The 15,571-nt window shown below is 40.7% G+C and overlaps 2 protein-coding genes across 4 annotated transcripts in view; both read left to right on the forward strand.

Moving 5' to 3' along the window:
- LOC121911170 (cullin-9) overlaps window positions 1–12,909 on the forward strand; it is a 51,545-nt gene extending 38,636 nt beyond the window's left edge. For all 3 annotated transcript variants that reach the window (XM_042432400.1, XM_042432401.1, XM_042432403.1), the window contains 13 exons: window positions 1,378–1,631; window positions 3,736–3,853; window positions 5,143–5,391; window positions 5,981–6,121; window positions 6,265–6,429; window positions 6,871–7,034; window positions 7,137–7,230; window positions 7,777–7,851; window positions 8,576–8,686; window positions 8,788–8,905; window positions 9,002–9,135; window positions 10,339–10,430; window positions 10,537–12,909. In XM_042432400.1, coding sequence (XP_042288334.1) covers window positions 1,378–1,631; window positions 3,736–3,853; window positions 5,143–5,391; window positions 5,981–6,121; window positions 6,265–6,429; window positions 6,871–7,034; window positions 7,137–7,230; window positions 7,777–7,851; window positions 8,576–8,686; window positions 8,788–8,905; window positions 9,002–9,135; window positions 10,339–10,430; window positions 10,537–10,759 — 1,938 coding nt within the window. In that variant the 3' untranslated portion in view covers window positions 10,760–12,909. The remainder of the gene's footprint in view (window positions 1–1,377; window positions 1,632–3,735; window positions 3,854–5,142; window positions 5,392–5,980; window positions 6,122–6,264; window positions 6,430–6,870; window positions 7,035–7,136; window positions 7,231–7,776; window positions 7,852–8,575; window positions 8,687–8,787; window positions 8,906–9,001; window positions 9,136–10,338; window positions 10,431–10,536) is intronic.
- LOC121911176 overlaps window positions 1–15,571 on the forward strand; it is a 374,983-nt gene that overhangs the window by 253,400 nt on the left and 106,012 nt on the right. The window lies entirely within an intron of this gene.

Consider the following 15,571-nt stretch of genomic DNA (forward strand, 5'->3'; position numbering starts at 1 on the left):
TTCCTGGACTTCCATACACACAGGATGAATCATTTAATGAGTCTCAGTGGAAGAAACATTCAGATCCTTTTACTGAAGTAAAAGTAGAAATACCACAATATAAAAATACTTCATTACTAGTAAAACTGCTGCATTTCAAATACTGAAGTTTTATCAGGTAAATTTACTAAAAGCATTAAAAGTATTTGATTTGCAGATACTGTGAAGTACTTTAATAATTCTGATGAATCAGCAGACGAGCAGCGTTTTATTAACGTTTGATCTTTAAGAGTCAGCAGATAAAAATGATAATTAATGTCAGAAACATGAATTTAATTCATTTTCCAGAACTTTTCTCTCATGTTTGTGTTTTAGTGAATATTGGAGTTTTTTGCTCTTTGGGTTTTATGTATTTGAAGTTGTTGTATCAAATAGTTGCAGAAAAATGGATACCAGAGCAAAAAAACTCTCTCTTGTAAATAAAAAGGGAGTCAGAGGTTCTTTATTGCCGGCAAAAAAAGGGGAGCAATCAGCACTTTTACAAAGAACCAAATCGCTCCAAAGGTTTTTTCTTTGGGGTTCATTGTTTTTATGTCCTTGGGTCGGCTTAGGTCACACCTTATCATCCACCCTCCCTAATTTTTGACCAATTATTATGTATCTTTTATCTCCGTCACTCGTTGTTGGTCAAAACTCTTCAAAACAGGTTTTGAGGTGTTTGAGGATATGTACTGGCATATTCAATTCTACCTGATTATATCCAATTTTTATATAAGTATTGAGAATCATTTTACACCATTATTGCCAAGTTGTCTTCTGGCCTCTTATTTTTTATAAGTTATTCTAGTCATTTTACACCCTTATTTCTTGATCTCCTCCAGAGAGTATTTTTTTAAAAGGTGAAGACTTTAATGCAGACCCAAGCAAAGTGACATGTAATACAAACACACTCAAATTTCTCCAGTGTATGATTATGAATCTTCTACCGTGCCTCTATACGTACAGTGTGATTAAATATGGTTCATGAGATTATAACTACACCAATACAAATTGTATCACACTAGCCCTTATTGCTTATAAACTTATAAAATCAATCTGCATAGCTTAATATTGTCTTTAAGCACACCAATGACTTTTAATGAAAATACACCACAAAGTGAAGTTTAGAGAAGTGAAGAAGCGCCGGTTCGTCTTATTTCATGTTAAAGTTTAGCATCGATGGAAATACTTAAAGAAAGTACTTCAGTATTTGTACTTACGACTCTAAAACATCGAAACCATCAGGACGTTAACGGACTCTGCGGCCTGTAGGCGGCGCCACCAAGGCTGCGGTCTGGTTCTAATGGGTTCATGTGTTGTGGTCTGACCTCTCTCTCTGTTCTTGCCGGTTCCCTCCAGGTCCTGGACTCATGTCAGAAACAGGAAGCGTCGCGCTCGCCGGGCGCGGGTCGTTTCAGCTGCAGCACCAGCGACGTGCTGTCCTGCATCATGCACGTCATCAGCAAAGGCTGCGTCCGCCGCAACGAGGACAACCCGCACATCGTGGAGTTCCTGCCCGAGGACCCGTCGACGCCGCAGAAAGGCCAGGCCCAGTTCTCCTTCAGCCGGACCGAGATCAGGAAGGACGCCGCCGACAGCCAGGCCGACATCAGGTGTGACCTCTGACCTGGAGGCGTTAAATCTGTCTGTCTGTTTTAGTTCACAAGAAGAAGAAGCTCTTTGTTTATCTTCATCACTCGTTTCCTACTAACAGCAGGTTTGTCTGTCATCCATTCATCATCATCATCATCATCACTATCCTCATCCTCACGTCCAATCCTGCTGCTTCTTAAAGGACCGCACCACCGTTTCCTTGGTAACGCTTCATCTTGCAGGTCCCTTCGCCGCGTTCACCTCGCGACGCAGCTGGATTCATGAGATAGATTAAAATATGAGCTCGTATCTGAACCGTCGCCGTCGGTTACGAGGATTCTCATGTGATGTCATCAGTCCAGCTGCCCAGCGAGGTGAACTGGTGATTGACAGACGGTTCTGTGTAACCAACCATCTGTCAGGTTATGATTTTATACTAATTTGCAGGTGTTTAACGAGGTTTTACAGAGACGATGATGCAGTTTGCTACAAATTATAAGAAAAAACAGAAAAAGGTGTTAAGTTGGTAAAAACTCAGCGATTCTTTAAGTGACTGAAAACAGTTTTCAGTGTTTAGTTTGAGCATCAAATGATAAATTAATAACGATAAATTAGCTTATTGGTTTCTTCAATCATTTCTGAAAAGTAGCTGCTGTGTAAGTTTGATGTCATTTAATAGAATAAATGTTGTAATAATGTTTTTTGACAAACTGAAAACACCTTTTTTTTCAGTTTTCTTTATAATTTGTATCAAATTTTCTTCATTTTCTCTGTAAAACATCCTAAAAATAAACAGTTACATATCTGCACGTTGCCAATTAATCCATTAAATGAGTATAAAATGAAGGGACCTGTAGGATAAAGCGTTTGCTTTACGTTTGAAACCAGATTTCAGATTTTCACAGCCAACCTTCACTCATCTTCATGTTTTTGTGATTAAACAGTTTAAGCAAAGACTTTTAAAAATATCATTTTGAATCATTTCCTGAAAAGAAATCTGTAATTTGGTGCCGGTTATACGGACAACAGGAACTCTCAATTTAAACCTGTGTAAATATTCATCTATGAGTCGTTATCATTGGAAACTTTATTCTTCATATATGTTGAAAATCTTTGCTCACCTGAAGACAAAGTTCCTGTTTTTGTATGTTGAGCTGACCTGCTGGTGTTCTGACTCAAAGACTCAAAGTTTACATTCTGAAGTCGTTGGAATTAATTATTAATTATCTGGAAGTGAATTAATTAAACGCTGTCTCTATTTACCAATAACAGTAATAATATCTGGGAAACTGTTCTGAACTCATGGATGATGTTACAAAAAAAACATGAAAAGTTTGGCTTCTGATAAAAACAGACTTTGTTTTTCGTTTGTTTGACCTTTGACCTTTGACCTCTGTAGCTGCTGCTCATCTCTCAGCTCCCAATAAAAACAAGAGCAAGAAGAGTTTATTGAATCGAATCAGACAGCAGCGACGTCCTGTGATTCCACTAAAACACATAAATATACAAATGTTAAATTTTCCACATAAAGAAAATAAAAGAGATTTGAACTTTGACCTCTGCCTGTTGCTTTGTTTTTTACTGATAAATATTCAGATTAATTGAATATTATTATTTATCTTCCAGACTTAAAAAAGCATCAAAGCTTTAACATTTAAAACACTTTAACATTGATCCAACTGAGCTGATGTTTGTTCTGTCATGTTAGTTTACACGTTTCCTGACAGATAAACAGAAATATAATAATAATAATAATAATAATAATAATAATGACATTTATATGTGATGTTGACTAATGTACCTGTTGGTAATTATCAAAATAGGTTACAGTTAAGTAAATATTTAAATAACATTTTAATGATAAAAGCAAAACAGTTTGAAAGTAAAAATAGAAAATAATGTAAACAAGTTGATGAATTTTAACAAAATAATTCAGCATTGACATGTTGAACATAAATATTTAATAAAAACCTTTTTATAAAAAGATTCATGTGAGTCCAGAGGTTTAAAAAAACTTGAAATTTGAAACTAAAAGTTGAAAACGTGTCTCATCTGTGTGTTTTCTGTGTGTGTGTGTGTGTGTGTGTGTGTGTGTGTGTGTGTGTGTGTGTGTGTGTGTTGCAGTCTGGTGCCGGCGCCGCGGCGGTTCGAGGATGGCGTTCTGGACGCGGTTCTGTTCTCGATGGGCCGGACGATGACGCAGGAGGAAGTTCGTCAGCTGATGCAGAGGACCGTCCAGCAGGTCAAACTGTTCTGTCAATAAAGTTTGTTTGAATTTTTTTGGTGTCAGACAGGTAGACGTGTCCTCTCAGGTATGTAAGACAGGTACACGTGTCCTCTCAGGTATGTAAGACAGGTACACGTGTCCTCTCAGGTATGTAAGACAGGTAGACGTGTCCTCTCAGGTGTGTCAGACAGGTACACGTGTCCTCTCAGGTATGTAAGACAGGTACACGTGTCCTCTCAGGTGTGTAAGACAGGTAGACGCGTCCTCTCAGGTGTGTAAGACAGGTACACGTGTCCTCTCAGGTGTGTCAGACAGGTACACTTGTCCTCTCAGGTGTGTAAGACAGGTAGACGTGTCCTCTCAGGTGTGTAAGACAGGTAGACGTGTCCTCTCAGGTGTGTCAGACAGGTACACGTGTCCTCTCAGGTATGTAAGACAGGTACACGTGTCCTCTCAGGTATGTAAGACAGGTACACGTGTCCTCTCAGGTATGTAAGACAGGTAGACGTGTCCTCTCAGGTGTGTCAGACAGGTACACGTGTCCTCTCAGGTATGTAAGACAGGTACACGTGTCCTCTCAGGTGTGTAAGACAGGTAGACGCGTCCTCTCAGGTGTGTAAGACAGGTACACGTGTCCTCTCAGGTGTGTCAGACAGGTACACTTGTCCTCTCAGGTGTGTAAGACAGGTAGACGTGTCCTCTCAGGTGTGTAAGACAGGTAGACGTGTCCTCTCAGGTGTGTCAGACAGGTAGACGTGTCCTCTCAGGCGTGTCAGACAGGTAGACGTGTCCTCTCAGGTGTGTCAGACAGGTACACGTGTCCTCTCAGGTGTGTAAGACAGGTAGACGTGTCCTCTCAGGTGTGTAAGACAGGTACACCTGTCCTCTCAGGTGTGTAAGACAGGTAGACGTGTCCTCTCAGGTGTGTCAGACAGGTAGACGTGTCCTCTCAGGTGTGTAAGACAGGTACACGTGTCCTCTCAGGTGTGTAAGACAGGTACACGTGTCCTCTCAGGTGTGTCAGACAGGTACACGTGTCCTCTCAGGTGTGTAAGACAGGTACACGTGTCCTCTCAGGTGTGTCAGACAGGTACACGTGTCCTCTCAGGTATGTAAGACAGGTAGACGTGTCCTCTCAGGTGTGTCAGACAGGTAGACGTGTCCTCTCAGGTGTGTAAGACAGGTAGACGTGTCCTCTCAGGTGTGTAAGACAGGTAGACGTGTCCTCTCAGGTGTGTAAGACAGGTAGACGTGTCCTCTCAGGTGTGTCAGACATGTGAACGTGTCCCTCTCTGTCCCCTCAGGTGTCGGGGACTCTGAGTCTGGACCTGGACCGGGCTGAGCACCTGTTGGTTCACTGTAAGTGGAACGTGGACCTGCTGGTGCAGCGATACACCGACGACCCCGACACCCTCATCATGGCCGCCGGGCTCAAGTGCCGAAACCCTCAGCCGCCGCCGAGCCCCACGTCCACCTGCCCCGTGTGCCTGGGCCCCCGCACCACCAGCACGGAGCCGGTCCCCTCGCTGAGCTGCATGCACTACTGCTGCAGGGTCCGTCTTTATTCTAGATCGGAACACGTTTACAGTTAAATGAATATCTAGTGAAGTTTACAGCGTTTCTGTTTGAACGTTCAGATATAGAAGAAATGTTTGACGTGGAGAATTTAATTCTGTGAATATAAAATTTGGTTGAACTAGTGAGCAAATGAATTAAAGAGATCTGCGAGCAGAGAGATTCCCGTCATATCCAGTGAATCCAAACAATAAAACAGGATCATTTCCTCCACACTCAGCAAGATTTAAAATAAATGTTCCAGCGTTTCTCTGAGTCTCGTCTCTAGCTTCTGTGAATAACGATTAGTTTGATAAAACCTGTGAAGCATTTTAAAAGATCTCTTTGACTTTTAGCCAAACTCTTTCCCAACAGATATCTCCAACAAATATGGACCAATATGATCAATCAGAGAGAAGTTATGACGTCTAGTTGAAAGTTGACAGATTCTGTCAAGTTGTTTCACTTGCGTCTAACAGTACAGAGTGATGTCTTTTCCCTTAAAACCTTTAAAAAGTGCAATACTACGTGAGGGGGAGACAGCTGCAGCGTCACCACGGTAACTGACTGTTTGTGTTTGTGCTGCAGTCGTGCTGGCAGGAGTACCTGACGGCCAGGATCGAGCAGAACCTGGTGATGAACTGTAACTGTCCAATCACAGACTGCCAGGCTCAGCCCACCTCACAGTTCTTCCTCAACATCCTCACCGACAAGGACACTATCGCCAAGGTAACACCCGAACACCCCCCCCACCCCCCTCCAGAAAAGTTTCACCTATATTCCAGACAACAATATATTGCTGTTACGGTTGTTATTGATGATGTTATTTGTATTATTATCCTCTTCCTCTTCCTCCTCCTCCTCCTCCTCAGTATGAGAACGCTTTGCTCCGAGGTTACGTGGAGTGCTGCTCCAACCTGACGTGGTGCACCAACCCTCAGGGCTGCGATCAGATCCTCTGTAAGGAGAACATGGGGAGCATGGGAACCTGCTCCAAGTGCTGCTGGTCCTCCTGCTTCAGCTGCAACTTCCCCGAGGTCAGAGGTCACCACACACACACACACACACACAATTACTGAAGAGTGAAACGTCTGATCAGAATATTCTCACTTTGCTTTCAGTGTCGCTGCTTCAGTCTTTTTTTAAAAAGTCAACAAAATAAACCAAAAACAAAACTGTTGAGATGGAAACAAAAAGACAATAAAAATAATCACAATAACTAAAAGTAACATTGACGTGAGATTCGAGGCAGCAGAAGTTCTGAAGAGAAAAGTTCACTGGACGTTACAGCAGAACGTTACGTTAACGTATCATGTTTGCTCAGTTTCTTGTTTTAACGAGACACTTTTACATCGTTATTAGAAACCAAATGATTCCATTATAACAACACAGATCTCATCCCAAGCATGAAACAAGTTACTCAAACCATTAAACCGTCATTTCCACCCCCCCCCCCCCCCCCCCCCCCCCCCCTCCAGGCGCACTACCCGGCCAGCTGCAGCCACATGTCTCAGTGGATGGATGACGGAGGTTATTATGAAGGGATGAGTATGGAGGCTCAGAGCAAACACCTCGCCAAGCTGATCTCCAAACGCTGCCCGAGCTGCCAGGCTCAGATCGAGAAGAACGAAGGCTGCCTGCAGTACGTACACTCACACAGGAGATGATGATGGTGATGATGGTGATGATGATGGTGATGATGGTGATGATGGTGATGATGATGTGTTTATCGGTCTGTCCTCAGTATGACCTGTGCCAAGTGTAACCACGGTTTCTGCTGGCGGTGTCTGAAACCCTGGAAACCAACTCACAAAGATTACTACAACTGCTCCGCCATGGTTGGTTCACACACGGTCACATGATCACATCCAGTCAGAGAGTGTGTGTGTGTGTGTGTGTGTGTGTGTGTGTGTGTGTGTGTGTGTGTGTGTGTGTGTGTGTGTGTGTGTGTGTGTTTGGTCATTTCTTAAACATGTTTCTCTTCAGCTTCAGGTATCTGGAAGCTGTTAAATATTTGAAGAAAGGAAATCAATCTTAACTTTTTGTTTAATGGGATAAAACTTTCTAAACACTTTTAAGGTCGTTTGTTTAATTTGGATTAAATGAGTCACTCCGTTTGTAGTAAGACAGCAAGTAAACTTAACTTCTGTTGTAATTTTTTGGAACAATTAAAAAGTGGTTTTCAGGAAGAAGAACAGAGGAGAAACAATCTATAAAACAAACAGAAGTTCAAGTGAACAGGTTTTTAAAGCTGTGACTGATTTGTCTTCTCTGAGACTTCGTTCCAGACTGGAGCTCAGACGTAATCCCAGTATTTTTGAACTTTTAAACTGGGTTTAATCTAATCTCTGATCCAGTATAAGTGTGTCTGGTTTCTCCTGCAGGTGAGTAAAGCGGCGCGTCAAGAGAAGAAGTTCCAGGATTATAATGAGAGATGCACCTTCCACCACCAGGCCAAGGTACGACACCAGTCCAGCTGTTTATTACTGTTCTGATGTGAGTCTCAGCGAGTCTCAGCGAGTCTCAGTAAATCTTGGTGAGTCTCAGTAAATCTCAGCGAGTCTCAGTAAATCTTAGTGAGTCTCAGTAAATCTCGGCGAGTCTCAGTAAATCTTAGCGAGTCTCAGTAAGTCTCAGCGAGTCTCAGTAACTCTCAGTAAATCTTAGTGAGTCTCAGTAAATCTCAGCGTGTCTCAGTAAATCTCAGTAAATCTTAGTGAGTCTCAATAAATCTGTGAGTCTCAGTAAATCTCTGTGAGTCTCAGTAAATCTCTGTGAGTCTCAGTAAATCTCTGTGAGTCTCAGTAAATCTCTGTGAGTTTCAGTAAATCTCAGTGAGTCTCAGTAAATCTTAACAGGTCTCAGTAAATCTCGGTGAGTCTCAGTAAATCTCAGTGAGTCTCAGTAAATCTTGGTGAGTCTCAGTAAATCTCAGTGAGTCTCAGTAAATCTTAACAGGTCTCAGTAAATCTCAGTGAGTCTCAGTAAATCTTAACAGGTCTCAGTAAATCTCTGTGAGTCTCAGTAAATCTCGGTGAGTCTCAGTAAATCTTAGTGAGTCTCAGTAAATCTTAACAGGTCTCAGTAAATCTCTGAGTCTCAGTAAATCTCGGTGTGTCTCAGTAAATCTTAGTGAGTCTCCACAAATCGTAATGAGTCTCACGAGTCTGGTTTGTGTTGCAGGACTTTGCCATCAACTTGGAGAACAAAGTGTCGTCCATTAATGAAGCTCTCCAGATGAAGTCTCTGACCTTCGTCATCGACGCCTGTAAGGTGCTCGCTCAGGCTCGTAAGGTAACTTCATCTTCATCATCATCATCCTCATCCTCAGAGCCTGTGGTGCTTCTGTTGGGAGGGGATAATGTGTTAACTGCTCCCTGCTCTGCCGTCTGCAGGTGCTGGCCTACTCCTGCGTCTACAGTTACTACAACCAGGAGACGGAGAAGATGGACGTGATGGAGCAGCAGACGGAGGCTCTGGACCTGCACACCAACGCTCTGCAGATCCTGCTGGGTGAGACTCTTCACCTCTCTCTCTGTTGTCTGATTACAAACTGTTTCTGCAGTCTGAACTGGTCTGACTGTTGACTGGTGCTCTCTGTGTTCTCAGAGGAGACTCTGCTGCAGTGCACTGATCTGGCTTCATGTGTCCGGCTGCTCAAACCTGAACACCTTAACACCGGACTGGAACTGATCCGACGTATCCAGGAACGCCTGCTGGCCATCCTGCAGCACTCCACCCAGGTACCAGTCTGAAACCAGTCTAAGGCTGCGTTCACATTACAGGCCTTAATGCTTAAATCAGATTATTTTTAGTTCGATCTGATGCTTTTGTGTTATTTGTGTATCCGGCTCCGGTTTGAACACCTGGAGTTACTAAACAGCCGCACAGATTTTACTGAAGTTTGAGTCTCAAAGTTCACAAAAATAACAACAATAACATCAGATCATAAACATGGATGACGTGTGTGTTCAAGCATCTGGTTACAATAAGTTCAGAAGCTTCGACATAAATATCCAACAAATGTGGAACTTCATCATCTCTTCATTGACCCCGTCGCTCCGAAATCAAATCCAGGACCACGTATGCAGGTGGACCAGATCTGATATTAAAAAATCTAATCCGGTTTGTTTACATTTCTGTGAACAAATGAGATCTGATTTGATCTGTTTATTCATCCATTAAAAACAACAAATGATGCTGATTACAGAAACATATTGAGTGAATATCTGTAAAATATAAAATAAACCATAAATTAAAACAATATTAAATATCATTTTATTTTAAACTAGTTTTCTAGTTTAGACAGAGCGGGCTGTAAAAGAACCATTCATCCAGTTTGTGTGTGTGTGTGACACTCTTAACCTTTAAAGTCTGAAACCTTTTGAATTTCAGTTTCACGCAAGCTTCAAACCAGTCTGAAACCACTTTCATACCGGTCTAAAACCAGTCTACAAGCAATCTGGTTTAAACTCAACCTCAGTCTAAAATTAGTCAGAAACCAGCCTGAAACAGATTTAAACCAAAATTTTTAAATCCAAAAACCAGTCTAATTTAAAACCAGTCTAAAGTCTGTTACAGACCAGTTTAAACCAGTCCAAAAATCAATTTAAGACAGAACCCAGTGTGAAACCAGCCAAATTAGTTTCACACCAGTAGGAAACCAGGTTAAAATCTCTTTAAAACATATACATCACATATACATTAATATGCCTGAAACAACAAAAAAAACACCTCATTTTTATACTGGAGTTCCAGTTTAACACCAGTGAAACACCAGTGAGCTCCACCAGGCCCAGTTTGGACGACCTTTGAGGTTTTAAAGTGAACTTTTATTGTATTTAATCTGTTTAAAGTTTCAGTTTCTTTACAGTAAAATGTAAATGCTTCAGATTGACTTGTCTGATGGTTTCAGTGGCAGCTTCCTGTCTTTCTGTCCAATCCAGGACTTCCGGGTGGGTTATCAGTCCAAAAGCAGCCAGGAACCAGAATCCACTCAGGCCTCTAACCTGTCCAACAACACCAACGCCAACAAAGTGTGAGTACGACTCCAGGCGTCCACCAATCAATACGAAATCAGTTTGTAATCTGTAATGAAAACCACGTTCAGGTCCAGACTGAACCGTTCTCTGCTGCGTCCTCAGGTCCAAGTCGGACCGGGCGTCGGACTCCGGAGACTCGGACAACAACAACTGCACTGGTGAGGAGGGCGTCGAGGAGGCGGAGGACGAGGACGACGAGTACGATGAAGAGTACGTCCCCGAGTGGCACGAGGACTACGACGAAGACGACATCGACGAGGACGACTTCTTCTCTGACGACGACGAGTCCGAGAACCTGGAGAGGGACTTCAGCCCCTTCGACTGAGCCGGACAGAAAAACAAAAACCTCGGTAGCGAGGGGAGAGAGAGAGAGGACGAGTCGGGCCTCGCCGCGGCCCCGCCCCCTCCTCACAACCATCCGACGCCACCTGAGAACGTCAGGAACGATGGAAGACGATCAGACGGACGTCCTCCTTCACCTGAAACCCCCCCCCCCCCCCCACCCCCACAAACACAGCTGCACTTGCTTTTCCACTTCCTGCATCTTCCGTTCTGTGTTTTTATAAAGTCAAAGTACGGCAGAGGGCGAGGGCCATACGAGGAAAAAATGAGCTCTGAGAGAAAAGTCAGAATTTAGTTTAATCTGAACATTATTTGATATTAAAGTCAGGATGCAGACTTTTTTTTTTTTACGCAACAATCAGATACCAGTCTTCAACCAGTTTGATCCCAGTTTAAAATCTGTTTTAAAGCAGGTTTGAAACCTGTTCAAACATAGTCCGAAACCAGTGAAACTATTTAAACCCAAGTCTTAAATCACTTTAAGACCACTCCCAATACCAGTCCCATCTTAAACCAGTCAAAACCCAATTTGAAAACCAGTCTAAAAACTGTCTGAACTGGTATTAACCTTGTTTCAGACAGTCCCCAGTCTGTCTAAAATGGGTTTAAGACCAGTCAATACCAGTCCAAAACGAGTTTGAGACCTGTCTCACACTCCAAAACCAGTTTTAAACTGGTTTAAACCTCGCCTGAAACCACTTCAAACCCAGTCTAGAACCAGACTATAACTGGTTTACTTACAGACCAGTCTGAGAGCAATCAAACACTCAAAACCAGTTTAAACCCAATCTGAAACCAGTTTAAATGGTCTGAAACTACATTAACACCAGTTTAAACCCAATCTGAAACCAGTTTAAATGGTCTGAAACTACATTAACACCAGTTTAAACCCAATCTGAAACCAGTTTAAATGGTCTGAAACTACATTAACACCAGTTTAAACCCAATCTGAAACCAGTTTAAATGGTCTGAAACTACATTAACACCAGTTTAAACCCAATCTGAAACCAGTTTAAATGGTCTGAAAACTACATTAACACCAGTTTAAACCCAATCTGAAACCAGTTTAAATGGTCTGAAACTACATTAACACCAGTTTAAACCCAATCTGGAGTAAATTTTTTAGTCTCGGAATTTTTACTTTTCAGACTTAAATGATAAATTCAGGTTTCAGATTTTCCGACTTTAATCTCTGAAGAGTTTTTTCCTCCTGACGCTGCCTGAAGTCTGAGGCTCTCCGTGCTGAACGACCTCGGCTCTGTCCCGGTTTTGGGTCTCGGTGGTTTTGGTGTCTCTCGTCTGTCCGACAGCGATGAAAAGATCTTTTTCAGAGGAAGTTTGTTGGTTTCACTGAACAAAATGTTTGTGTTTGTTTCCTGCTGCTGCTGCTGCTTTTTTTTTTGGATTTTTCCTGAGATGAAAAAACAGAAAAAAAAAAGGGATTATTAATCCGGAGTCAGAGACTGTTAGTCCCACCTCTCACTCATCTTTTTGTACTCGTTGTAAACTGAGTTAATATCTTTGTTCTTTCATCACACATTCTGCCTTGATTTGTCTTTATGATGGAGGTTGCCTTCGTTTGACAGTAAAGAAAACATTGAATAGAGATGATTAAAGATGCAACACTTTCTGTAACTGTCAGATTTAGATTTACTCACTCAGATAAAGTTTTCTTTTCTTTTTTACATGTTATAAGAGTTGGATGTTTCTATGCATCTGAAGAAACGGATGTCGTGCTGAAATGAATCAACGCTGTCGGGGTTTAATCCTGCGCAGATTATCTGTACGAGCTGAAATCAGCCTCCGAAGTATCACTGCAATAACCGATCGATCGTTTCTCGGCTCACTGTTGTGTCATTTGCTAAGCAAAGACTCTGTCACCTGCTGTTTTCTGTCTTTAAGAAGGACGTCGGGGTGAGATTTTTTTTTTTTTTTTTCTTGGTTTGCTGTCGAGAACTTGGCGCTCTGCAGGAGTCGAGGGATGTCTGATGTTCCAGCTCCCTCTGTTCTGCTGTAATTTTGAGAGATCCTATATTCATATTATTAATGTTCTATAATGTTCTTTCTGGTTTCTTTGTTGGAGTCGAGCGACTTCAACCAGCAAACTAAATAAAAGCTTTTTCTGCTACGCTGCAGGATGCCTCTGTTTTCATGCAGAAACACTTTATTTTTTAACCCTTAAGTGTCCTTAAATTCTCCTTTAAATCCACATGAATATTTAATTAAAGCTACAACAGGATCGAACAGCAACAGTTACACATTATAAATGGATTATTTTTATGATAAGATCCATTAAATTGATCCAAAGACTTTAATTTGACTCAGTTTGTCTTTTGAACTAATTATTTTCAACAAACCTTTAAACTGTTTTAGATTAAAGATGTTTAAATGATGTTACGACTATAAATCTGTAAGAAAGTAAATATTTAAGTTGGTCTGGAAATTTAACCCTCAAATCAAAGTATTCAAGGTCAAGATTCTGCGAAAGCCAGTAAGTGGACCTTTAATTTAGTTTCATTTTCTAGTCAAACTATTTCCAAGGTGAAGATGTGACATTAAAACATTATTTTACCAAGTAAATCTCTACAAAGAGCTTTAGAGGTGGAAGAAGTACTCACATCCTTTACTGAGGTAAAAGTACTAATACAACAATATAAAAATACTTCATTACAAGTAAAAGTCCTGCATGAAAAATCCTCCTACAGTAAAAGTACATAAGTATTATGAGCTTGATGTAGTTAAAGTATTGCAGTAAAAGTACATAAGTATTATGAGCTTGATGTAGTTAAAGTATTGCAGTAAAAGTACATAAGTATTATGAGCTTGATGTAGTTAAAGTATTGCAGTAAAAGTACACAAGTATTATGAGCTTGATGTAGTTAAAGTATTGCAGTAAAAGTACATAAGTATTATGAGCTTGATGTAGTTAAAGTATTGCAGTAAAAGTACATAAGTATTATGAGCTTGATGTAGTTAAAGTATTGCAGTAAAAGTACATAAGTATTATGAGCTTGATGTAGTTAAAGTATTGCAGTAAAAGTAGTGGTTTGGTCCCTCTGACTGATATATTATTATATATGACATCATTAGATTATTAATAGTGAAGCATCAGTGTTAGAGCAGCATGTTACTGTTGTAGCTGCTGGAGGTGGAGCTAGTTTACACTACTTTATATACAGTTAGCTAGTTTAGTCCAGTGGTTCCCAACCTAGGGGTCGGGCCCCTCCAAAGGGTCAGCAGATAAATCTGAGGGGTGGTGAGATGATTAATGGGAGAGGAAAGAAGAAAAAACAAAGTTCTGATACACAAATCTGTTTTCAGTTTTTGGACTTTTTCTCTAATCTTTGATTTTTGCTGAAATATATATTATATAACTTTTATTTTTATTAAACTATGAGAATGTGATAAAGGATTTAAAGGACCAGTCCCCAGGGTTTCCAGTGTTTCCAGTGTGTTAAACCAGCAGTCAGGTGTCTGTAATCATTCCTCCTGTTCATACTGGATATTAAAAGATCCTTCAAATGTGTTTTCAATGGAAGTGATGGAGGCCAAAATCCACAGTGTGTCCACACAGTCATTTAAAGTCTGTGTGAAGCTTCTATTCAGCTTCAGCAGTCTGAGTTAGTCATATCAAGTGGATATCTGACACATTTACAGTCTTTTTAGCATCAAATTCCCTCTTTGTGTTTCCTCGGACAGTGTTTCCCTGTTGAGCTGCAGGTGGAAGTATAGTAACAAAAAGAGGGACTTTGGCACTAAAAAGACTGTAACGTTGAAAGATATCTACTTGATTTGACTCATTTGGACGCTGAAGCTTCATATTAGCTTCAGATAAACTTTTATTTTTGCACAGAAGGAGGACTGTGGATTTTGTCCTCCATCACTTCCATTGTAAGGTCATTATGAAGAGATCTTCTAATGGTCAGTATGAACAGGAGGAATGATTACAGCAAGAAACACAGCTTTAATGTTCATTTGATGACTGACTGTTGGTTTCAGACACATTTTCAGTTTAAGTGAGATGTTGTGGTTTCTTCCTGCTGTCTGCCGGAGGCAGCAAAGAATCCAGAGGTTGTTTATCAGTCGTTAAACAGAACAGAAGAACAATATGAGCCCGTTGAGAGTAATTATATGTTCAGATTGAAGCTCATCACCAGTTTACAGCTCAGTCATTCACACAGTGGAACAAACAATCTGATAGAAATACAACAAACATACAGAACTCACATGAAGGTCTTACAGTAATATTTTATTGGTAGCTGCACATGTTGAAAGGAAATGAAGATGAAGTTGCAGATAAAAAAATAACCACATTGATGACAGTTTCAGTTTCAGCTTCAGCAAGATGAGATAAAGAGTTACAACAGAGAGGTCTGACAACAACTGTCATACAAAAACAATAAAAGCATCTTTATACAAGTCCTTTCACATTAAATCCTTCAGAGTTCAAACAAAATACTTTAAAATACTGAAAGTCTTTGTAGGTTTTTTGTTTTTCACATTTTCGATGAAGGTGTCGTACAGCTGCAGTTCAACAACAGACTGATGAAAGCAGGAACATTTTGATGTGTGGCTGTGAGCTTTACTGAGAATTATATAGTTAATATCCATCCTATAAACACCAAATGTAACATCACATCAAATATATCCATCTGCACATTAGTATCTATTTTTCTATTTATAAAGTTTTGCACATCTGTCTAAAATAAATTCAAATGATCAGATTGAAAAAAACAAATGAAATGTTATTTCTTTATCTGAATGGCAAAACACATGTATATATTCTACATTTAGC

Source organism: Thunnus maccoyii, chromosome 14 (genome assembly GCF_910596095.1).
Source record: "Thunnus maccoyii chromosome 14, fThuMac1.1, whole genome shotgun sequence".
NCBI lineage: Eukaryota > Metazoa > Chordata > Actinopteri > Scombriformes > Scombridae > Thunnus > Thunnus maccoyii.